At 38.3% G+C, this 25,394-nt stretch overlaps 1 protein-coding gene across 1 annotated transcript in view; it reads right to left on the bottom strand.

The window, feature by feature from the left end:
- Positions 1-25,394, bottom strand: part of dennd4b (DENN/MADD domain containing 4B) — a 46,897-nt gene that overhangs the window by 6,680 nt on the left and 14,823 nt on the right. Inside the window, exons 2-19 of the mRNA XM_088084714.1 lie at positions 17,859-18,218; positions 14,882-15,137; positions 14,097-14,166; positions 13,534-13,703; positions 13,146-13,387; positions 12,916-12,982; positions 10,245-10,303; positions 9,446-9,590; positions 9,174-9,349; positions 8,146-8,246; positions 7,447-7,662; positions 5,964-6,109; positions 5,298-5,431; positions 5,091-5,205; positions 2,945-3,151; positions 2,237-2,365; positions 1,534-1,678; positions 564-719 (exon numbers count right to left, since the gene is read on the bottom strand). Coding sequence (XP_087940840.1) covers positions 564-719; positions 1,534-1,678; positions 2,237-2,365; positions 2,945-3,151; positions 5,091-5,205; positions 5,298-5,431; positions 5,964-6,109; positions 7,447-7,662; positions 8,146-8,246; positions 9,174-9,349; positions 9,446-9,590; positions 10,245-10,303; positions 12,916-12,982; positions 13,146-13,387; positions 13,534-13,703; positions 14,097-14,166; positions 14,882-15,137; positions 17,859-18,199 — 2,875 coding nt within the window. The 5' untranslated portion in view covers positions 18,200-18,218. The remainder of the gene's footprint in view (positions 1-563; positions 720-1,533; positions 1,679-2,236; positions 2,366-2,944; positions 3,152-5,090; positions 5,206-5,297; positions 5,432-5,963; positions 6,110-7,446; positions 7,663-8,145; positions 8,247-9,173; positions 9,350-9,445; positions 9,591-10,244; positions 10,304-12,915; positions 12,983-13,145; positions 13,388-13,533; positions 13,704-14,096; positions 14,167-14,881; positions 15,138-17,858; positions 18,219-25,394) is intronic.

The raw sequence follows: 25,394 nt of genomic DNA, 5'->3' as shown, positions 1-25,394 counted from the left end.
TATTTTTTAATTTTTAAGAACTTTTTAAGGATGTTTTCTTGTTTGTTTTTTTAGTTTGTTTTTAGCTTTTTTCGGCGTATTTTCTAGTAATGTTATTGTAATTATTTTTTCATTTGTTCATTTTTGAGCCATGTCTTGTTCATGTGCTCCAAATGTTTTAAAAAAGATACTTCACCTGTTAACAAAAAGTTGCAGGCTGAATGCTGAAATAAACCCAGGCTTTCCCTGAACGACTAAAAATAACACAAACCAAATAAAAACTACAACTTTACTCAAAATAAAAATTTAAATGAAGCTATTTATGCACTCCTAAAACTAACTCACCTGAAAAAAGACTAAATAATAATAAAAACTAAATTTAAAACGACGACAATGACCCGAAGTGTGTTGTTTTGTCAGCTAGAAACCGATTAAAAAAAATAGATTAGATTTATATAAGTAAATCAGCTTTGACACACTGAGAAATGAAACGTCCGGGCTGTGTATGACGCTGAGTGTCGGGTGATGAGTGAGGACACGACGAAGGTGAGGAAGAGGAGAGCGTGATGCAGGTCGTCTCTTACTGTCGGTCGGCATCTTCATGCTGTTCAGACTGCTGCTCTTCACCAGCGACCCCGTCAGCGACTCGTGACTGGAGCTCTCAGACAGACCGCTCCAACTGGACTGACGAATCAGAGTCGAGTGGGGGCGGGGCCTCTGATCTGAGTCCACCATCGCTTCTTTAAAAGAAATTAAAAGAAAAAATTATGATTGCATTTATTTCTCTTTTTGTCTCTCTGTTACAAATGTGAGTTTAAAGCATGAACCAGGAAAATTTTTTCTCCAGTGACGTGCAAATTAATGCTGAAAAATACTAAAAAATGAATGAAATCAGAAAGAAAACATTTGATCAAAAGTGAAGGAAATATTCAGATCCTATCATATATCACACTGTGAAAATACTCCACTACAAGTATAAATACTGCATTTAAAACCTTACTTGGATAAAGTATGCATCGGCAAAATGTACTTAAAGGGAATGTCTGGGGTTGTGCCATCAAAGCATAAAAACATGCATTGTTTTATTTCTGGGTGACATTTTGGACTTTTGCCTTGGAAATTGTCATTTTTACTATTTTACACCTGATAGCATCATTTTTACCATATTTAGCAAAATACACGATATTTTCACAAGCTGCACTGTCACAATCAATGTTACTGCAACTCATATCCAAAAAATAATAATCTACTTTGCATGCAGTACACTGAAAATAACTCTTTTTTGTGGGGGGTTTAACTTATTTTATATTTATGATTAGGAGTGATGTTGGTTAAAAAATGTACTCATTTAAAACAAAAATATTATTAATGTATAATATTATTTAAAGCTTCATTTTGAAGTGATACGATTATAATATTAAAGTGGGCCATAAGGGGTTAAAGTAAAATATGTATAGTGCCGCAAAAAGTGCAATATTTAAGTATAAAGACACAGAAAAAAGGAAAGTCAAGTACAAGTAAAGAAATAAGACAGTTATTTGAATAGTTTCTGACCTCCTCGTGACCCCACTGAGCCGCTCTTCTGACGCCGTTTGATTGGCTGCCTGAACTGGGCCACGGCCAATAGGACGTTCCTCAGCTTGGCCCAGCGGAGACGTCCTCCCTGATTGGTGGACGGCCACTTGCTCTCCAGCACTGCCTGAGGACAGAGGACATCTGATTACAACGCCTGTATTCATATATATATATATATATATAAAGTACACACACATATATAAATGCTAAATATCATTTCATATCTGCACTGCTTTTTCTATTTTTAAATTGATTTTATATATTACTGTTTATTCTTTATATCACTCTGCATTAATCTGCTTTTTGCACTTCAGTTCAATGACAATAAAGTTTAATCCAATCTTAAATATGGAGTATCAGCTGACTCACAAATATAACCAAAACACATCAATACATTATGATTAACCTCCAATTAAATGGTCAAAAAAAAAAAAATCTTCAGCTCCAATAAGCTAATAAATTACATAATGCATTTATTTAAATATTGTTTTTACCATGAATCTATTTTGCCTTAATATTATCTGGGTTTTCTCACACATTTTATAGTTTATCTATTTCCTGAAAGCCACATCCGCCAGTTTTCTTTCCACGTTTCCAGTTTTCCTCACGCTCATAATGTGACTCTGTGTGTGTGTGTGTGTGTGTGTGCGCGTGTGTGTGTGTGTGTGTGTGTTTTTAAAACCTTGTTGTAGTATCCGTAGGTGATGGTGTTGGGCGTGATTCCAGCTTTCTTCATCTCCAGCAGGACTCGAACGGCGAGGACCGGCTGACCGTACTGACCACACAGCTGCATCAGGATCCTGTAACACACCTGAAACACAACACACACACACACACACACACACACACACACACACACACACACACAGACAGATACACACACAAACACACACACACACAAATAAAATTTTTTTTTTTTTTCATTCAGAAACATATTATTTGAACTACATGCCATTAAGGAACAATATTTTAACCTGACATGTCAAGTTTATTGTCTTTATATTTATTAAATAATATTAAAAAATCAAAATTGCATTTTCTTTCAGCAGATTTTCATTTATCTTCTGTGTGTATAATACGCACCTTTGTTGGTTTCTTAGGTCCATATTTTTATTTTATTTATCCGTCCTATGAACTGTTGATAAATTCTACTTTAATTAAAGCAAAACTTGTGATGATGGAAAATGACGCAACGCTCGTTTTAACTCTAAAACACAAAAAGCTGCTTTTTGCAGTATATATACAACAGATTACAGATCAAATAACTGCACACAAGTCTCACATTCAAGCTGATGTGCTCCTAAAGTTTCTGTTGTTTAAACCTAAAAAACCCAAAACACCCAGAACAACCTCCCTGCAGCAGTGACCTTTGACCCGCTCGGCGTCTCACCTCGTCCGGCAGCACCACCTTGCGGTTCTCCATGTGTTTGAGGACGTCGTAGGCCGTGTGCAGAGTGCGCACCTTGGCGCTCTCCGCCCGCACGAAGGTGGGCAGGTAGATGAACCAGAGGCCGTAGCAGTGACCCAGCAGACACTTGGACCACATGTCGGGCACCGCCGAGTACTTCTGAGCTCGCTTCTGCGCCAACTTGATCTCCTGGAGGGAAAAAGACGAGTAAAAATCAGACACAGCGCGCTCACTTAAACTCGGCACTGAATCCTCAAAGTGGAGATCAGCGAAGTTAAGACTTTTTTTATTGCCACGTGGACAATTTGGGTCAGACGGTCTTCTTCTGCATGTAGATTTTGTGATGTTACACAGGAACGCCACACAAAACGAGTCACCACAACAAAACAAATACAGTGTATCCCAGCAGGAGGAGCCAACATTTTTAATGCACAGAATCACGGTAATTTATCAATTCATATGTATTTAAATCATAAAAATGAATAATAACTAAACAATAAAAATAAAATTATTAAGCGCAAATAAAATAAATTAATAATAATAATAATAATAATAATAATAATAATAATAATAATAATAATAATAATAATAATAATGGGGATGCTCTATAAATATATATTAAAAACAATAATAAGAAAATACAATTCCTTACTTTTAAGGCTGTGACAAACTGAATTAATTTTTTCTCTTAGACTCAGAAAATATTTAACTTTTTCGTTGTTGTGAGTTGTGAGTTTTTTTCTCCTAAATTTACGATTTTATTCTTGGAAATTAAATTGTAAAAATAAAAAATGTGGTGAAGTGGTGACTTTTATTTAACCCCACCTGTGGGCTTCCTTTCTAACTCTAACTGCCAAATCTACACGCTGAAAAAAAAAAAAACATCACACGATCAGAAAATCAGAAAATTCTACAAAAAATGCTGCAAAATCTACATAACCCTATCTGGAATATAACATTTCTCCTCAAACACTCTTTAAACTACTGTAAAAGCGCCGGCATTATTGGATGTAATGTTTAAAAAAAAACAGCATTCAGACTTAATTATAAAACAAAGATGAAAAGGTAAAGTTTCTTTCCATTTTAGAATAAGTGGTTAAAATAATCAGGTTAAAGGGGTCACATCTAAAAATAAGTTGTGCAGTTTTCCTGTCACACAGTCTGTGGGTCCTGAATATTGAATGAGCAGTGAAATATTCATAATGACTCATTAAAATAAAATGATGCACAGTGAGACTGTTAGTGAGGTTCCTCCTCTGGTCGTCATTCAGGAAAACTGGGTCAAAACATAAAAACATTCAAAAACATCGCACTGCTCCTCATCCAGATACTGATCCAAAGGTTCGGGTTTATCATCTGTGATACATTTGACACAATAACCTTCTCATCTGTACACATATGTTCAAGTTTATGTCTTTATTGTGTTTATTAGTAACCCTTTTTCCAAGTATAATTGTGTGCATCTACAGTGTAAAATTATGGCCATAATGGGTAAAAAAAAACAACAAAAAAAAAACCATGACAGTGCCGTTGGGTGGAGTAAGAGAAAAAAATCACAATTTAATTTCCTTTTAGGATTAAATAAATAAATAAATATTCTTAGAGTCTGAAAGAAAAACTTGCTTTGGTATAAAAAGTAAGAACTTATTATTTTTATTTCATATTTTATTATCTGTGTGTATTTGGCCTGTATAAATAGGAAAACAACCATAATAAACTACATTACTATATTAAACAATATTAAACGAAAGAAATTAAGAAGGAATAAAAAGCAAATATTCTATGACATTATAGTTCTGCATTTATGAGAAAAAGAGAGAGATTAAATTCACAAATTTATGAGGAAAAAAATATATGCAATGTTTTCCATACATCTGTATTTTTCTTTTTCTTTCTTTTAAATCATATTTGTATCATACACAAATGTAAATTATTATTTCTCCAACACATTGTAATGGCACTGAAAACTGAGCATCTTTAAAAAAAATTAATACTAGTTCTGAAGCAAAGCAGCAACATTTCATGTGACCCATCCTGAATTAAACGTATTAAGTTTTTAGTTGAAGATCAACTTATCTATGTTACTATTTCATATTTTCCTATTTTTTAAAGCTGAGCGTGTGTGTACCTGTTTGGTGCGGCGGGGGGCGGGGCTGCTCGGGGCGCTGCCTTTCGCGGGGACCCGGAGCTGGTCCTGAGGCCGGTCGAACAGCTCCGGCTTCAGCGTGGGGAAAGTTTCATAACTTGGAAAAAAAAAACACGTCAGCAAATAAAAAACACAGACACTCGGGGACACGTGGTGTCGCAGTTTAAAGACTTGGTAAATTTCGTGTACCTGTAGAGGGCGGGGCACTCGGAGCCGTCAGGTTCCTGCGGCTCTTCAGGAGGCATGATGAAGACGGTGTGTTCTCCGCTGTGAGTCTCGTCCAGATCGATGAGCCTCACGTCCTCCGGCTTCTCCACGTCCACCTGGAGACAGACAGACAGCGGATGAAGCACCTGAAAGCTGCACCTGAGTACAGACATCTCACCAAAATATGACTCCGGCTGAAGTTAAAGCCACATGTTTGAATAATACTCAAGGAAAAGCCTTAAATGTCATTTTTTAATGCATAAAAGCAAATTCTGGAAGTAAGTTGCCGACACTCCAGAGGTGGAAAACAAATAAAAGAAATTGAAACATTAAACAACAAAAGTAAAAATGCATTTTTAAGAAAAAACCATAATATGTGATAATAATAATAATAAACAGAAGTTCTGAAGTTTATTTCTGCACCACCACCTTAAAAACGAGGCCTACACGAGGTTTATTCAGATAACTTAACCCTTTGAAACCTGGATCGACCTCAGTTTTGTTGTGCTGAATTCAGACACTTTTCACAGCTGATTAAATCTCTGCGACCTGAGAGAAAATCAATGAGCGATTTGGCAAGAAATGGCGGTGAAATCGCCACGCGTTCCTCCTGTAAACAAAACGGTAAACCGCCGCCGCGGCTCTGACCTTCAGGACGCACTCGTCAAAGAACTCGAGGCAGGCGTGACGGTCGCTGACGAAGGAGCAGTCCTGGATGAACTGAGTGAACATCTGAGTCTTCGTCAGCTGAGTGTAGATCTTCTGCTGCGTTCGATCCCGAGACTTCAGGAAACCTGCGGGAGGATCATCGATCAGTCATCGATCAGTCATCGATCACAGTGATCAATCAGTCATCAATCACAGTCATTGATCACAGTCATCAATCACAATCATTGATCACAGTCATCGATCAGTCATTGATCAGTCATTGATCAGTCATCAATCACAGTCATCGATCACAGTCATCGATCAGTCATCGATCAGTCATCAATCACAGTAACTGATCACAGTCATCGATCACAATCATCGATCAGTCATCGATCAGTCATAGATCACAATCATCGATCAGTCATCGATCACAGTCGTCGATCACAATCATTGATCACAGTCATCAATCACAGTCATCGATCACAATCATCGATCAGTCATCGATCAGTCATAGATCACAATCATCGATCAGTCATCGATCACAGTCGTCGATCACAATCATTGATCACAGTCATCAATCACAGTCATCGATCACAGTCATCAATCACAATCATTGATCACAGTCATCGATCAGTCATCGATCACAGTGATCAATCAGTTATCAATCATAGTCATAGATCACAGTCATCGATCAGTCATTGATCACAGTCATTGATCACAGTCATCGATCAGTCATTGATTACAGTCATCGATCACAGTCATTGATCACAGTCATCGATCACAGTCATTGATCACAGTCATTGATCACAGTCATTGATCAGTCATTGATCACAGTCATCGATCACAGTGATCAATCAGTCATCAATCACAGTCATTGATCACAGTCATCAATCACAATCATCGATCACAGTCATCGATCAGTCATTGATCAGTCATTGATCAGTCATCAATCACAGTCATTGATCACAGTCATCGATCACAGTCATTGATCACAGTCATTGATCACAGTCATCGATCAGTCATTGATCACAGTCATCGATCACAGTCATCGATCACAGTCATCGATCAGTCATTGATCACAGTCATCGATCACAGTCATTGATCACAGTCATCGATCAGTCATTGATCACAGTCATCGATCACAGTCATCGATCACAGTCATCGATCAGTCATTGATCACAGTCATCGATCACAGTCATTGATCACAGTCCGGGAACAGGCCCAGAATGACCCCCAGAAATAACACGGTCCTGTTTTGATGTCTGTGGGATCAAAGATGTCTGAATGTGAATTCTAACCGGGAGAAGCTTCAGCCGGCTGCATCTACAATCTTCACCACTAGATGCCCCTAAATCCAAACACTTTCATTATCGGCTGCTCTGAATCTGAATTTGTAAAGTTAAAAAAAAAGTTGCATCACACAACACATTCGATCACGACAGGATTAAGCTAAAGCGTTTGAGTCGACGATGCCGCTGCTCACCCTGCAGGTTGAAGAGCGAGCTGCAGTCGGTGGTGGTGTCTGACGGCGCCTGCGTGATGGGCAGCAGGAAGGTTCGGTATCCTCGCAGCAGGCAGCTCATGAAGCGGAGGAACGCCTCCTGGATCTCCAGCTCCAGCTGCTTCTGACTCCTGTAGATCTGATCGTAGTCGGTCAGCAGGAACTCCAGCGTCGCCTCCTCCTGACCGGGAGTGCAAACTGCAGCGACGAGAGCGGACATCAGTTTAAACTTTTAATGATCCCAAAAAACATTCTCTTCCTGCCAAATATCAATACCAACTTTACCAAGAGGTGGACTGTTTTTTTCTGTTTTTTTGTTTCTTTTCTTAAAGAAATAAAAATGAAAACATACTATTAGTATCACTGTTGCCTGTATGAATAATTTTACAACATATATTTCTAATCAATTTTGATATTATTTTATCTTTTTCCCACTTTGATGTTAAAAACAGAAAAGTATGCCGGGCTGTATTATGTACACCAATTTTAAGAAAATAAAATAAAAAAATAAAATAAAAATTCTCTGCTCAGAGAAAATCAGTCTAAATAAGATTCGAGATATATTTAATATTTTGAAATGTGAGAATGTAGCAAATTAAACAGGAAATGAGTATAAAAAAAAGGATATGAATGGTAAGAGAACGGTAAAACATTAAACTGTTTTTTTTTACTGTCACTCACTTTTCTCCAGCGTCTTGTGGAGGTTAGTCAGGGTGTTGAACAGAGTTTTGCCGTGTTTCCTGGGTAACGATCGCCATGACAACGGCTTCTTGTCCTCTGACCTGAGACAGGAGGGACAAGTCAGCTGAGTGGACGGAGAACAGTTTTTTTTTTAACATGGAAATAAAAGCAAATTCAGAAACACAAAATTTGAAGTACCTACCATGAAAGGACAATATTTCATCCTAAAATGCCAAGTTTATTGTCTTTATATTCCTCACATATTATCAAAAAAAGAAAAGAAAAGAAATATATATATAATATGTCAATACTAAATACTAAAAATGAATATGGGCATTTATTAATTCATATAATATAACACAATGTATTTTTCTGTTTTAGTTTGCTTCCTTACACTTTACCTTTGCATTAGGTCCTGCATTTATTTACTATCCCATTTAGTTTTTCCCTTTAGTTATTGATTTAATTTTTTTAAATGTATGTAAAAACTGAATACATTTTTACAAGTTTAAAATAAATTTAAAAAATACATGCACAAGTAAATAAATAAATTATGTAATAAAAATACAAAAATGGGAAACTAAATAGGAAAGTAAATTAATAAAAGAATTTATACAAAGGTAAATAAAGAAGCAAATTAAAACTAGAAGTAGACAACAAATATGTGATTAAATAATTTTTTTTATCTCAATAAATGTACCAAAAATTATATAAAAAATGAATGTAGAAACTGATTAAAGAAAATAAAGCTGACAAAATTAATATTTTTGTGTAATGAAAAAATTAACATAAAATAAATAAAAAATATATGTAAAAGGAAATGAATAAAAGGGAAAGCTAAATAAGAAGGTAAATAAATAGTGGGATTAAGACACGTGAATAAACAAAGAAGCAAATTAAAACAGAAATATTAATTTGTCATATTTGATCAATTAATTGATGCCTTTGTTAATTTTTAATATTATTTATTTATGTACTGAGTGAGGTAATTATTTATTCATTTTCGTGTGCAGTGGTGCTGGACTCACTGGAAGATGGTGTTGGTGTCCAGGTCGACACACACCACGTCAGTGGGGGGGTCGTACAGGTCAAAGTAGCTGGAGTGGACGCCCACTATGAAGGGCATCGGCGCCAGCAGCACGTCGGCCATCTGCAGCGGACACAGAGGGATGTAGGGACAGAGCCAGCGCAGCGGGAAACTCATCTGGAGACAAAGACAGATTATTATATAGACCTCATCACATACAGTCAGTGTGTGTGTGTGTGTGTGTGTGTGTGTGTGTGTGTGTGTGTCTCTTACGGAGACGAGGGCCTCGCTGACGGAGGTGAGGACGTCGGGGCGGAGTGAGTGCAGCAGCAGTTTGTGTTCGGTGAGGACGGCGAGCAGCAGCGTGCAGGCGTTCTCTGGACCGAGGTTCTGCAGCAGCTTCAGGAAGCTCGCACCGCTGTAACACACACACACACACACACACACACGATTCACTATGACTTGCAAGATTTTGATATAAGATTGCAGATACTTAGATAAGAGATTTTTATCCATTTCACACGACTAAAATTAATGACTTAAAAGTTAATCATTAAAAATAAAATGCATAAATAGATAAATAATTTAAAAAGTCATAATTATACTTAAAATCTCATTAATCAAAACATAAATAATTATTACTTCATTATCAATGATTATTAAATAGATAAAAAGTAAAGCAAAATAATGATACTATTTTAAAAATTAAAGAAAATATAACTAAAATAAGAATAAATCAATATAGAAATAACATTCACTATCAATCATTATTAAATCAAAATAAAACATTTTAATTTTTTAAATTTTATATTTCAAATTAAAGTACACATTTTTTTTAATTTATGGACAGTTCAGCTTCATCTTTTATCCTCTGCATGTCAAAACTACATCAAAACATCACAAAACCTGCAATCAAATGAAAACGTCCGTTACGAAAGACGTCAATTACAGCTGAAAATCCAGCTCTCGTTTCTGCGGAGGTTGAATGTTTTTATCGTGAGTCACTTCAGATAAAAGCGTCTAAAGAAATGATTGTAATGTTCTCGTGATCGTGCGGCTGCAGTGAACTGACCTGAGTGGGAGCGGAGAGGAGACGGGCTGACAGAGCAGCAGGTTGTCGTACGGAGAGAGCTGCAAGATCAACACACACAGTCAGTACACAACACGCAAACACACACAGTCAGTACACAACACGCAAACACACACAGTCTGTACACAACACGCAAACACACACAGTCAGTACACAACACGCAAACACACACAGTCAGTACACAACACGCAAACACACACAGTCTGTACACAACACGCAAACACACACAGTCAGTACACAACACGCAAACACACACAGTCTGTACACAACACACAGACACACACAGTCAGTACACAACACGCAAACACACACAGTCAGTACACAACACAAAGACACACACAGTCTGTACACAACACACAAACACACACAGTCAGTACACAACACGCAAACACACACAGTCTGTACACAACACGCAAACACACACAGTCAGTACACAACACAAAGACACACACAGTCTGTACACAACACACAAACACACACAGTCAGTACACAACACGCAAACACACACAGTCTGTACACAACACGCAAACACACACAGTCAGTACACAACACGCAAACACACACAGTCAGTACACAACACAAAGACACACACAGTCTGTACACAACACACAAACACACACAGTCAGTACACAACACGCAAACACACACAGTCTGTACACAACACGCAAACACACACAGTCAGTACACAACACGCAAACACACACAGTCTGTACACAACACACAGACACACACAGTCAGTACACAACACGCAAACACACACAGTCAGTACACAACACAAAGACACACACAGTCTGTACACAACACACAAACACACACAGTCAGTACACAACACGCAAACACACACAGTCTGTACACAACACGCAAACACACACAGTCTGTACACAACACACAGACACACACAGTCAGTACACAACACACAGACACACACAGTCAGTACACAACACGCAAACACACACAGTCAGTACACAACACGCAAACACACAGTCTGTACACAACACACAAACACACAGTCTGTACACAACACACAAACACACACAGTCTGTACACAACACACAGACACACACAGTCAGTACACAACACACAGACACACACAGTCAGTACACAACACACAGACACACACAGTCTGTACACAACACACAAACACACACAATGACATGTTGGCTTTCTGAGTGATTTTCGAGGTCATTTATTCTGTAATTTATTGCTTGCTTTCATACTTTTGGTTTTCGTTCCTTCAGTTATGAAAATATTTTACTCACCAATTTTATTAAATTTATTACCTTAAATCCTTAATAAAAACTTATACTAATATAAATATTTTTTTTTACTTTTTTTTTTGTTTGTTTGCTCCTTTTCTTAAAAAAATAAAAACATACTTTCATTGTTGCCTGTATGAATAATTTTACAACATATATATTTATTTATATTATCTAATCTCTTTCCCACTTTAATGTTAAAAACAAAAAAAAAAAAGAAAATGCTGGGCTGTATTATTTACACCAATTTTAATTCAAATAAAATAAAATAACTATACAAACAAACATTCTCTGCTCAGGGAAACTCTGAAATAAGATTTAATATATATTTATTGTTTTAAAATGTGAAGTTGTAGCAAATTAAAAATGAAATAAGTAATCTTCTGAGGAATGTAAAACATTAAACAGTTTTTTGTTTTCTCATCTTGTTACTGGTTCTTTTCTTTAAAAAACATACAATAAGTATCACTGTTGTCTGTATAAATAATTTTACAACAGATATAATTTGATTTTATTTAATTTATGTTTGGGTGATTTATCCTCCTGTGGATGCGGCACTTTGAGTGAAATCTAATCTTATAAGCTTTTGCAAAGTTGAAGTTGGTGAGAAAAATGTTGTTATAACTGACCTGAATGATGATCAACACCTTTATTTAAAATTTAAGGAATTTTTGTCTCAAATAGCAACATTAATAATAATAATATTTAGTGAAAATATCCCAAAACAAACACAAATAAACCACTGATTTCCCACCATGCTGTGATAAAATCATCCATCTGCATTATCAACAGTTAATTATTTTATGAGTGAATCATTTTTCAATTGCAAGAATTATGTCAAGAAACTGTGTCTGCATATTAGAACCGATCGATTAAAGAAACGCTTCTGACTGGACACAATTACCAAGTTCACGCCGCGAGCAGACCACCGCTTACATCCTGTTGAAGGAGGAAGTGAAGGATTCAAGTCAGAGGAAATAAAAGTCTGTGCCAGTTTCCTCTGATCCGGTTTTCATAAACATGTGATGTCAAAAATCTTCTTTTTTTTGTTTTGTTTTTAATTTGGTTAATATATCAAACTCATACTATAAATAAATAAAAGTAATATTAAAATTAATGAAACCTTGTACATATAAAAAATATTATAAGAAATAATAAAATAAAACAAAATTAAAGTAGAATGAAATTTAAAAAAAGATTAAATTTATTTAATTTAATTGAAATAAAATAAAATAAATAAATTTTCCTCTTTTCTGTTGTTATTTGTTGGGCAGCTGGTTTTCTGAAAATTCAGGCCTTTTTTTCTGCATCATATTTGAACTTTGAGAATCGTATATTATTTCTGATGACCTGCTGAGGAACACACGGACATCACACATTAAAGGTTTGAGTCGTACCTGAACGAGGATGCGAGGTCGCTGTGGGGAAGGAAACGGGACGTTGTGCATGAAGCTGGAGATGTGTCTAAAGACGGAGTAAAAAAAAAAAAGTATCAATCACACATTTGTTCACGAGTCAAAATGGTCAATGTGATGGAAGGATACGTAACGCCTCCCTTCACCCCATAAAAAACTCATCAATAAACTGATAACTGATTTAGTCTATATTTAAACATGAGAGCACTGACTTTTCGAGCGGCAGGACGTGCGGTCCGGAGATGGAGTATCTGTAGACGAAGGTGAGGAACTTCTGGAAGACGGTGAAGAAGGGCCAGTGGGAGAGGACGCAGATGCTCTTCTTCACCTGCAGGCTGCGGTTGGTGATCGGCCGCCGGTCGACCACGCTGAGCAGCCCGAGCCTCACGCTCTGCCGCTCCGACAGCAGCTCCCTGGGGAACGACTCGTAGAACTGGATGGCCGCTCCGTAAACCTGCGTGAGCGAAAAGCGGAGTTTTCACAGACAGGCAGCGCTTTAAATAGACAGAAACACGATCTGCTAAATTAATATTACTGCTGCATTAATGTATTTTAAGTGTCTATTTATTGTGAGTTTGTGTGTGTTGCTGCTCCTCTGACATTGTCCCCGGAGGCGGAGGTGAGGACGAAGGTGGAGAAGACGGGCAGCTGGTACTTTGTGTTCAGAGGCCAGCTCTCCACGGTGACGCCCATCGGCAGACAGAAGACCGGCACCGACTCCGGCAGAGGAAACGACTCCAGGTCCTCCTCCGGGTACCGGCTGATCAGACCTGCAGCACACAGCAGACACTCTTCACACATGAACGTTAATGTGCAGGATAACTGTGTTGTGCATTGTGCAGTAGTAGTAGCAGTATCTCTATCATTGTTATTAATATTATTACCAGTAATTAAAGATACAAAGACTGAGGTCCCCATCATTGTTTTAAATTACATTAAATCAACTTTAATTCATTTCCTGAATGATAAATTCCAGTATATTTCCACTTGAGTCTGTCTAACGGGTCACACTGACGTTGTATTGCCATCTCTGTTGTTTGGTTTCATTTGGGCACGATTATGTGAGTAGACACACGTTAAAAAACACAGTATTTTTGGTCCTGTGTGTGGGCGCCCTGATGACGCCTCGGTGTGTGTGCTGCAGCAGAGCGGCAGATACTCACTGGCTTTGTAGACGAGCGCGTTGGCTTTGGCCACAGCTCTCTTGTAGCACACGTACAGAGCCGGACCCCACTGCAGAAAAACAACACACACGCGGCTGTGACAAACTCGTCTGCAGGAAGATCACAGAAATTTGTTGAAGCATATTTCATTAAAATAGTTTAACTTCATTTGAGGGAGGTTACCTTTTCATTGTTATTTAATTTTCTTTATCTGTAAGCATATTTATCAACATTTCTATGCATGAACCAGTCAGTTATTATTTTTTATTTCACATTTTAACCTCTTTAATTTAATTTGTAATTTGAATCCTTGAAAGACTTTTATTGTCAAAGAAACACACAGGAAGTGATTAGTTTCATTAGCAGCTGCTTCACAAACAGCAGAATCAATACGTTTCTGGTATAATTTTTATTAATGAACCGCTATAATTCTTTACCATCAAAGTCATCATATTACCAATATTTAGATTATTTAAAGATAATAATAATAATGCATTTTATCTATGGATGCGTTTCAGGACACTTAAGGTCACCAACAATAATAAAACATCAAAATATCAAGGCATAAGTGAAAGAATACATGGTAAAAAGCAAAAATATAAGTAAAAGTTCAATGTCAATGGATGCACAGAATAAGCAAGTCTAAAAATGTGTTTTGATGATGGAGAATCGAAATCACAGATGGTTTGTTGGAAAGAGTTCCGGAGACGAGGGGCTGCACCGCTGAAAGATTATTTATCATTTTTGAGTCTTGTCTCCCAACAACAAACCCCCGTCACGCTCACCATGCCCGTGTTGAGGTTCTTGTCGACTCTGCAGAAGGTGTGCGGTGCGACCTCTCCTTTGCTGGGCAGCAGCAGGGCGATGTCGGTGACCCCCAGCGTGTGGAGGCCCTGCGAGTCCAGAGCCCGCCGGTACGTCAGGAACACCCGGTGAGCGGTCGGGGCGCCGCCCGAGCTCAGGCTGGCCGAGCGGCTGTAGGGCGTCGTCTCGACGACGTACCAGCCCTGCTTCAGCTGCTCCTTCCCCTCATACAGGACCCTGCAGGGACACAATGTTTCTGTTACTACCGCTGCATGGCTATCACTGGTTTTACCTGCAACATCAAATTCTACATCACCTACATCACATCACCCGCACTAGTTTATATTAGTTACACTGAGGGTTTAAAGAACAGCACAACTTCTCCTACAGCTGCCATCAGCCCACCATCATTCCCAGTTAGAGAAAGGGTGAAATCAAAGCAAGGCAGTTAGATTGGGGCCCCCAAAACATTACATCTGCCCCTGGCAATAATAACGAGAGCTCAGCGCGAGCGGCTGGATGAGACACGGAGCAATGCGTCCTGGTGTTTCTAAATAATTCATCCAAAGTCTGATTATAGCTGAAACTAACACAAAGTCGTCTGTAGAAGTCTGAGGAAGTCACTTTCCACCTCTGCAGATGTGTCTGTTTCAGACACTTTGGTGCTGTGAGGAGAAGCTGCGCTCTGTTTGTTTGTCTTGCTGCGCTGCTGTCGGACCATCAGCTGTTTGATCCGCCATGATGAAATGCTGTGGCTGTCAAACACTCAGCTGTTCTACAGTCATATCGTTCACTTCTTTATATGATTGTTCAACACTTCTGCCCTCGCTGTGTTTTGGCATGGGATTTTCCTCAGTGTCATAAGAGCGTGAGACAGAGCCCAAAAGCGTGAGACGCAGGCAGATGCGTGGGAGTTGGCAGCCCTAGTGGGGAAAGGGTTAACAGAATTTTTAAATAACCAAAATACCCAACATGGGTTTTGGAGTAGGATGTCGGATATGTCCGACATGTCTGCGGGCTGTGAGGCAAAACAGCCGCTGCGCTGTCAGTCTGCTGCAATGTATCGATCAGCTGTGTCACTGTCAAAATTTGTTGAAATTCGTTTTCATTAGACCTACTTTTTTTGTCAGGGGTTGAAAATAGTTAAATTAATCTCTCAGTTTCTTGGGCTCAGACAGGAATACACGGTCCTAGTCGCAGTTAAACACCTGGTGTGCATTTTGTTCACAGGCACGAGTAACACCTGCAAACATAATAACGGCCAACAAACAATATAAACCAGCAACGGAATAAATTTTCCACAAATGTAATAGCAGTTGACCATTACAAACATAACATTTCCTGAAATGTAATAAAATAAACTCGTTACATTTGTGGGATGGTGAAAATCTTCAGCTTTCAAAACAGGAAACAACAAAGGTAATATGAAAATGAAAAATGATCTTTGTGGTCACTGTTGTTTACTTATTCACTCATACACCTGCCATTGGGTTGTTATTATTATTATTATTATTATTTTACATTTTAAACAGTGTTTAGTGTATTTGCAAAAAAAGGAAACACTTTACTGATGTTTGTAAATTGGACCCATAAAAGACAGCTGTCACTGGATTACTCTGAGACTGAAGAAGACTTAAAAAAAAAAAGATGATTCTCAGACAAATTGGGCAGCATCCTTTTCCTGTCATTTCTAAATGGATTACTGGGCGTTTAACCCACTCGACGATGGAGCTATGACTCCGAGAAGGAGAGCAGTTTTGCAGAAAATTGCTTCAATCGCCTCCAAAGCTTCTGATCTCAAAAAATCCTGGAAAACACTCAGACACAGTTTCTGTCACTGATTGTCCACCTGCTCTCTGCCTGCCAGCTCCACTCCCGAAAAGACGTAATCTGATGTCTGATATAAGAGGATTTGCCTCATTATCCTCCAACAGGAGCGTAATCCAGAGTAATTAAACAGTTAAACATGAAAGAAACAATAGAGAAGAGTCTGTGTGTCAGAGATGAGAACAAGACTCGGTCTGCCCACCACTGCATTACATAATCCTCGGGATTATATAACCTTTAATATGCATCACGTGAACAACATGCACTGGACCTGACTTCTGTGTGAGAGCCGATGGCGTCTGCTCATTTCAGATTTCAGCAGCAGAATAATTTACATGAAATCTGTGTTTAAAATAAACACCAGCTGATATGACGCATAAACAGAAACTTATTGTTAGAGTCACTGTTTAAAAAAAAACAACAAAAAGAAGCATATTCTCTCTCTAATGCACTTACTTTCACTGAGGACAAAGTCACTAGTGGCAGATTATTGTCAGACAATCACATCTTCATTTCTATGGTGGACTAAAACTGCCAAAATATAAAATACATGAATATTTTTCATTTATTCTAAATCTAAATAAATAGAAAATCATAAACAAATCAATTCAATTGATTAATAAATCAATTTAATAGGAAAGTAAATAAATAAGGAAGCAAATTAAAAGAAAAATATCAACATATATTACATATTATTTATTAATAAATATAATTTTGGTACATTTAATGTAATGTTAATATAATTTCGTCCTATATTAATATAGTCATATAGATATTTATTTATTTATCTATTTTCGTTCATTTTGGCTGTCAGCTGTTCATCCTCCATACATTAAGTAATACATAAGCGAAAAGGATGTCTACAACAAATATTGATTGTTGTCAGTACCAGAAGTTTTATCAGTTTTGTTTACAAAATTTTAATTGCACTTTTTCAAATGTTTTTAATAAAGGAGTGTATTTTTTAAGACCTTGGAATTTATTGTTTTGTTTTTATTGTGGTATCACAGTGTGCATTGAGAATCCTAAAATGTAACTGGTGCTGGTCTCATGACAGACGAACTCTGATCTGTGAGATTTGTCAGTGCGAAACTCTCGTACTGCACGGAGAAAAGCGCTCAGAAATCTCACCCGAGGTCCAGTATGGGCGGCTTGTCGCGTCCTCGCCGGTAGCACAGGTACAGGTGAGGGTTGTTGATGAGGCCGGCGCTCAGCTCGGCCGAGTGTCCGCCCAGCGTCCTCTCGATGCAGGTGAAGCCCTCCGGCACCTCCTCCCCGAGCCCCCGGGCGATCACCGCCAGGTCCGTCACCGACTCCACGGCTCGGCCCGACGAGGACGAGGAGGAGGACGTGGAGGAGGAGGAGGAGGTGCAGGTTTTGCCATCCTCGTCCAGGGGCCTCCAGGCCCCCGCAGGGTCGAGACCTGCTACTACAAAGTAGTCCACCAGCTGGGGACATTTCTCCTCTGTCATGCCGTCTGTCTGCCCTCCACTGCAGAGACAAAGAGGACAGAGCGTCTGGGTTAATTTCTCAAACATCACATGATAGAGAGTTTTATCTTTATCTGGATTTATGCACGAAAAGAGACAAAAACACAGAGACTCCAGGCAGATTCAGTGCACTCATCAGAGTGCTGGTAACATTTAATAAGATCTGCACCTCCTCAAAGACATTAATCTCCAGTCAAAAACGACACAATAAAATCTGCAGATTCACACTCTCCTCACAGCGACCTGCGAGGTGGACTCACATGACCGATGTTGGTCATCTTGCAAGTTCGCCTGCTTTTATTTTAAAAGGTAAACTCAAAAATCAGTCTGCAGGATTCACTGAATCAGGCTTTCACCGTCTCAAAGGACGTGCATAATCTGCATTTTTGTACAACAGCCAACAGGAAAGCCCTCTGTCTGAAATGATCTGTATTCGGCCAAAATGTCCCGTCATGAGATTTTCTAAAGGCTGAAAACAAACACGAGAGGAGCTGCAGAGGTTAAATGTGCTCTCACCGAGAATCACAATCTCAGTTCCACCAAGCAGCTCGGTTCAGCTCAGTTCACGTTTATTACGTTTCCATCTTTAACCCCTGCCATACCTGACGAGTTTTCCATGCATTAGTAAACTATAACCATGAAATGAAAGAATGTTTGCAGCTTTAAACCACAAGTCTAATTATTTCAATTAATGTCAAATTTGCAACTGTGCTCAAACTGATGAGAGACACTGAAGCAACACAGCAGCTGCACTGAAGAGAAACAACACACACACACACACACACACACACACACACACACACACACACACACACACACACACACACACACACACACACACACACACACACACAATGACTCAGTGTCCTCGAGGTCGGTCCAGTGAGTCAAAGCCCTGAATCTCATCAGCCAATCAGAGAGGAGACAGAGAGCCTGCAGCACTCCTCCAAAATCTTCTCTTCTTTACATTTTGATTTTATTCTTTGGTTCTTATCATTACATTTACAATATTTATGTTTTAATGTATTTATTTATTAAAATAAAAATGATTTCACCCAAAAAGCTGATTTGAATTTAAGAGAGAAATCAGACAGACGGGAGACAGATGAGGGACGGGGACAGACTGGACGTGGTGGTTATTATTCACAAAATCAATATGTGATTAAACTGAAGAGCAGAGGACAGACTGGTATGTGTGTGTGTGTGTGTGTGTGTGTGTGTGTGTGTGTGTGTGTGTGTGTGTCTGTGTTATAAAAATAGGATGTGCAGGGATGCTGTGAGATGCTGAAAGCACTCTTATGTAACTAAATGTCCTTTGCCCTCTCTCACCCTCCATCCTCTTTCTTCTTTGTCTCTGACTGATAAAATGTTCACAGGCGCTGAAGGACAACGAGACAGACGAGCAGACAAACAGACGGACGAGCAGACACACAGACGGACGAGCAGACACACAGACGGACGAGCAGACACACAGACGGACGAGCAGACACACAGACGGACGAGCAGACACACAGACGGACGAGCAGACACACAGACAGCTGGACAGACAGAGAGACAGACGGGCGGATGAGACTGTAAATGAATCATGACAGAAACCTCACGCCGTCCTGCAGAGTTTAAACTTAAATTCCATCAAACGCTGAGCAGAAAAGTCAGATTTAGGAAAACATAAATCCTGTTTATAAGCTGTTTATCATCATATTTAAATGTTTAGCTTTCTATAATCTTCTCGTTATGTAAAAATATTTTACCACAATACTTCACACATCACGTTTACATATTTCACCATTAATCATCCGTCTGTTACAGCATTATACGTTTTATTTACTTCTGCACTACTTTATGTCTTAGATTATAATGAGATTTTATTATAATTTATGTATTTATGTACATTTACACACAAGAGAAAGAGCACAGTTTGTTGGTACATTTCTGGATCGACATGAAATCACCTCAAATTACTCATCATCTTAAGTTTATATCTATAAATTAAGTTTACACTTGCAGTTTATACAAAAGTTTGCATTCATTAAATTGAATAAAATCTGGCTAAGTTGCTAAATTTATTCAAGTTCTCAACTTAATATTAAACTATTATACTTAAACTAATGTAATAAAAATACATGGAGATTTTTTATGTAATTAAATTACTTAAAGTCAAAGTTTTTGGCATAATTATTTTTTTGGGTGTAACGTTTCAGCTCAGCCGAGGAGGATGTCAGTAACCTTTACATCTCGTGCTGTCACCAGCCGCTCTCGTCCGTGAGACGATACGTTTCAGCCTAAAAACGTGACAGCGAGCGAGCTGCAGGAGGTTTTAAACAGGCGTCCTCGCTGTCACGTCTTCATCCGCTAATCTCTACACTTCAGCACAGAGAGCTGCCGCAGATCACTGCTGCATCATGGGTAAATCCCTGCAGCTCGCACACATTTGTAATCTGAAAAAAAAAGAAAATTACAACTGACGAAATTCAGCTCAATTTAGGGTGAAAACAGCAGAGGACCAAAGAGTGTGCAAAGACAAGATAACACGGAGAATTACAGCAACGCTCAGTTTGAAACGAGGCTGAAGTGAAAGTTTAGTTTGAGTTACAGCTCTCCTGCTTTTTATTATTATGAGGACTTTTTTGTTTCATTTTATTAAATCACCAACAGTTTACAGAGCACAGCTGAGCACATCAGTTGCTCAATCAATCACTTGATTAACAGAGAATTATTTTTTAATAATTTTAATAAACATTTAAGTATTTTCTATTTTTTCTTTAAATAGTTTTGAGTATTTTTTTTTTCCCTTATTTTGTATGATTTTGAGGTTGTTTTTTTTTTTATTTAAAAAAAATCTATTAAATCACTCAATAGTTCACAGCTGCAATAATTAGTTGATTAATCAATCAGTCCACTAATAAAGAATTAATTGGCAACTATAATGATAAACATTTGAGTTGTTACTTTTTTTTCTTTGAATAATTTTGAGTTGGGGGGGTTCCTTTTTTTATGATTTTAAGTTTTTTAAAAAGTTTTTTGGTCCTTTTTTTAAAAACAAATTTTTAGTTTGGGGTGTTTTTTTCCTAATTAATTTTTAATAACTTTAGTGAATTTTTGAATTTTGTGTGTGTGTGTGTGTGTGTGTGTTTTTAAGATTCATCTGATGCTTTTACTTTAATACTTTAAGTTCATTATCCTGATTATATTTACTTACTTCTACTTAGGTGCCATTTCAAGGCACGACTTGTACTTGTAACAGAGAATTTTCACAGGGTGGTGATAGTACTTTTACTTAACCCTTTGAAACCTGGAGTGTTTGTTGTGTTTCAGACTGTTTCAAAGGTTTCTCTCACTGATAAAACGTCATATTTGTGCTTTAATAACGAGCCAGCAGCTGCTGAAGTTTACACTCTGACGGGTAAAATATTTAATTTCCTTCCCTTCCTATGAGCCAGATATTTCTTCCTCTGAGGCGACGGTCCGCTCGCGGCGGTCATCAGAGGGCGAAAGTGAGAGAGGGACGTTAAAGAGGACAGAGAGGAGGAAGTGGAACGAACGGGACGAGGTGAAAGGTCAGCTGGCAAACAGGAAGACGACTGGCAGCCTGTTTCCTGTTCATCGATGACTTTGCGGTGACGCAGCCGCACACGCGCTAAAACACGTCGTTAAATCTTCAACGAAACATAAATCTGCTGTCGACTTGTGTTCATGTGCAGCCTCTGTGACGGATCGACACAAAAACATCCTCACTGAGAGTTTACCGTCAATTTAAGCAGTTAACGGAGACAATCAGCGCGCTTCACAGATAAATGTCACAAATTCAGTATGTGCTCAGATGTTTCCACTTCTGTTCCTGGATGTTGAGTAAAAACCACAAAACGTTTTTAAAAAAACATTAACCCCTTGATTCCAGAGGACATTACGTCTGCAGATCTCTGCACATGATCTGTGTGTGTTTTTACTTATTTTGTGGCATGTTGAGGGTTTGATGTGTGTGATATGGTTGCGTCTTGTGTGTACTGTTCTATAATTTTTAAAAAAGCTTTATAAGCTTTATAAAACTTCATATACTATATTAAGGCAAAATGTGATTTTTTCACAAGGATCAATTAAGTTAATCTACATAATCACATCATAATTTACCTGTTGATTATAGTTTAAAATAATACGTTATTAAGGTATAAATCAGTTTTGTGAAATAAAAAGTACAATATTAGATGTAGATGGAGAACAAGAATGACAAAGCAAAAAATGAAATAAGTAAATTATCTCTAAATTGAAATTAAGTACACTACTTGAGTGAACGTATATCAGTTATTATTAAGGAGGTGAAAGGTCAGCGCCGCGGCGTTTTGTCACTGAGGTTTCAGTTGTTTTCTGCTGCAGTAAAGAATCAACACAGTTTATCGTCACCTGTCGATTAAACGTCTGCTGTCACCGACATTCACCACAGGGAGCTGTCTGCTGAACATGCAAAAACACAAAACGCCATTTTTAGCTGAAACGGCTGATTTCACCACAATCACTTCCCTTTTTAAAAAGCCATGTGCAACAATGGAAACCTCACACACACACACACACACACACACACACACACACACACACACACACACACACACACACACACACACACACACACACACACACACACACACACACACACACACACACACACTGGAAAGCCCAGAGAATTGCACCAGATTTCCTCACTGGCAGAGTGCACTACAGTGCATCAGTTCACATGGAGTCAGAAACATCCAACGCCCAGGACTATTTCTTATTTAAATGACGAATAAAGATTCAGAACAGAGAATAATCGGGCTGAAACGAATGATTACTCGTTATGTTTTAACTTGATAGACTCTATTCAACAAATAGTCAGAAAAGAGTCAAAAATAGCCCAAAACACAAAGATATTCAGTTTACAAAAATATAAAAAGCAGCAAATCTGAGGAACTGGGAAATGTTTTGTTCAAATAAAAAAAGAAAGAATAAAGTGCCGTTCGCACTGAGACGCATCACGCCAGGCACGACCGCTCCAAAAACGCCTTGGAAGCGCGTCTGGAAAAACAGCTGTGCAGCAGGGCTGCGTGTGCATGGCCAAAAGTGACATGGACAACTTGAGAGGAAAAGGTGACAATATTTTAACTTTTGTGCCCCAAAACCGCCAGAAAAATGTGATGCACAGCAGCAAAAGAGGAGCACCCAACAGGCGTTCTGTACCAGAGGGAAACGCTGGTTTTGCTGGCGACTCTTCTCTGATGTCTAAATCTTTCACACTGGATCAATAAAGTGACTTTAAAATGTCGCTGTGCAGAAAGAAGGGAACGTTTTCCCGCCTTGTGCTGCTTTCACCAGCAGAGGTAGAAACAGCCAACACGATCTTCAAACAAGTCACATGATGCCGCTTTGTCAGCAGACTTCTGGTCTTATGTTTTTTTTAAATTTCTTATTTAGATTTTATTTTTATATTTTTATATTTTTTATATTTATTTTTTTTTATTTTTATGTCTTCTTTGTCTGTTTATGTGAAGCTCATTGGGCTGCATTTCTTGTTTGAAAGGTGCTTCACAAATAAAGTTTATTATTATTAAGTTTATTCCACATTACGCTCTGTGTATCAGTCTGTGCCTGCTGTTTATGATCCGGGATGCAGCGACCGTGATGTCAACACTAAAGCTATAAGCTACATTACGCTACAAAAACACGTGTAAAAAGCAGATGGAAACCAACGCCGGGACGTCAACAAACACACGCTTAGAATTTGGAAAAAAAGGCTCATGGGAAGGTAAAGAAAAAAACACATTTCATTCAGACAGGAAGTGAACACCAGACTCTCGGGTGAAAGTCCGGGGTCCAGTCAAGTCAAATTTATTTATAAAGCCCAATATCACAAATCACGATTTGCCTCAGAGGGCTTTACAGCGTACGACATCCCTCTGTCCTTAGACCCTCACATCGGCTGAGGAAAAATTTCCCCAAAAAACCCTATAACAGGTTTGTTGGTTGCATCCACTGCCAGTCCTTCCTGTCCTACAGGGACATTCGTGTTCTTTATATTATGTCGTTACGGGCAACCCATTAACCTGACGCCATCCTGCAGCGTATCACACTGAGACAGGATGTGACCGGCTGAGTTCTCAGCTAACACAGTAGATTTATTAGTCATTTTTTCAACTGTGTTTTTTACACAAAGCTTAAAAAATGAAATTAAAATTTGTTGTTGATCCTGCTTCATCTCTGAAGTTGAAGGATGAGTTGATTAAAACCACCAGCTGTGATGAAAACTCTGTCCAATTGCAAACGCCGCTCTGCGACATATAAATCAGCCGTAAAAGGTGCTTTTTGGTATCGGGATCTTGCACCAAAATCAATGCAAAAGCAGAGGGATTTGGCAGCTTTTGAATGACAACGAGCTATAACAGCGTAGAGCTGACGTCTGTATAAAGAGGACAGCCGACAGGATGGGACGAGTTCATCACTACACAATAACATAAGCAAGCTTTGTAATTCGGTTTTAATATTGCGGTTTATATTCTGTTAACGGAGGCGTTTTTCTCTGATGTGACCATCTCATAGCTCACTCTGCTGCAGCTCATAAACTGCACGTAAACTGCACTCACGTAAACAAATAACACAAAAAAAATCAGCTATTTAAAACACAATTAACTGTTCTACCCCAGATATATATATACGCAAATGCTTCTGTATAAAACAGCAGCTAATAACAGCTTTCTAAATGCTGTTGCCCTCAGCAGAGTTTGCAAGCCTCTTCACGTTTTCGGGCGGCAGCGGGCGATGACATTACAGCTCGGCTGCCCACAGATGTGACGTAACGCTGGAGTCTCTGTGGTTCACAGTTTACTGGTTCACTTTCATTCTTAAATTCAGATTCACAGAAGCATTAAACTGTTTATCCCACCCTTTAAACCAGAGCAAACTGGCTTGATTTCTTTAGTTACAAGTTAAGAGTTACAAGAAAATTAACTGAAATTTTGCACAAAAAAAGAAAAAAAAGGTAAAACAAAACAAAGGTAAGAAACAAAAACAAGCAACCAAAAATATACAAATATAGATAAGGTAGTTATTATTGTTATTGGTATTATTATTGAAGTTTCCAGAACTAGTTTTCAGCCTCTTTTTATATTTTAAATTTTCTCCTATCACATAAATTTTGTTTTTCTACAAATAG

This window comes from Plectropomus leopardus, chromosome 11 (assembly GCF_026936395.1).
Source record: "Plectropomus leopardus strain MGB_pleo_1.0 chromosome 11, ASM2693639v1, whole genome shotgun sequence".
NCBI lineage: Eukaryota > Metazoa > Chordata > Actinopteri > Perciformes > Serranidae > Plectropomus > Plectropomus leopardus.
The sequence above is the reverse complement of the archived record's forward strand: the minus strand, read 5'-3'. Positions and strand labels throughout refer to the sequence as shown.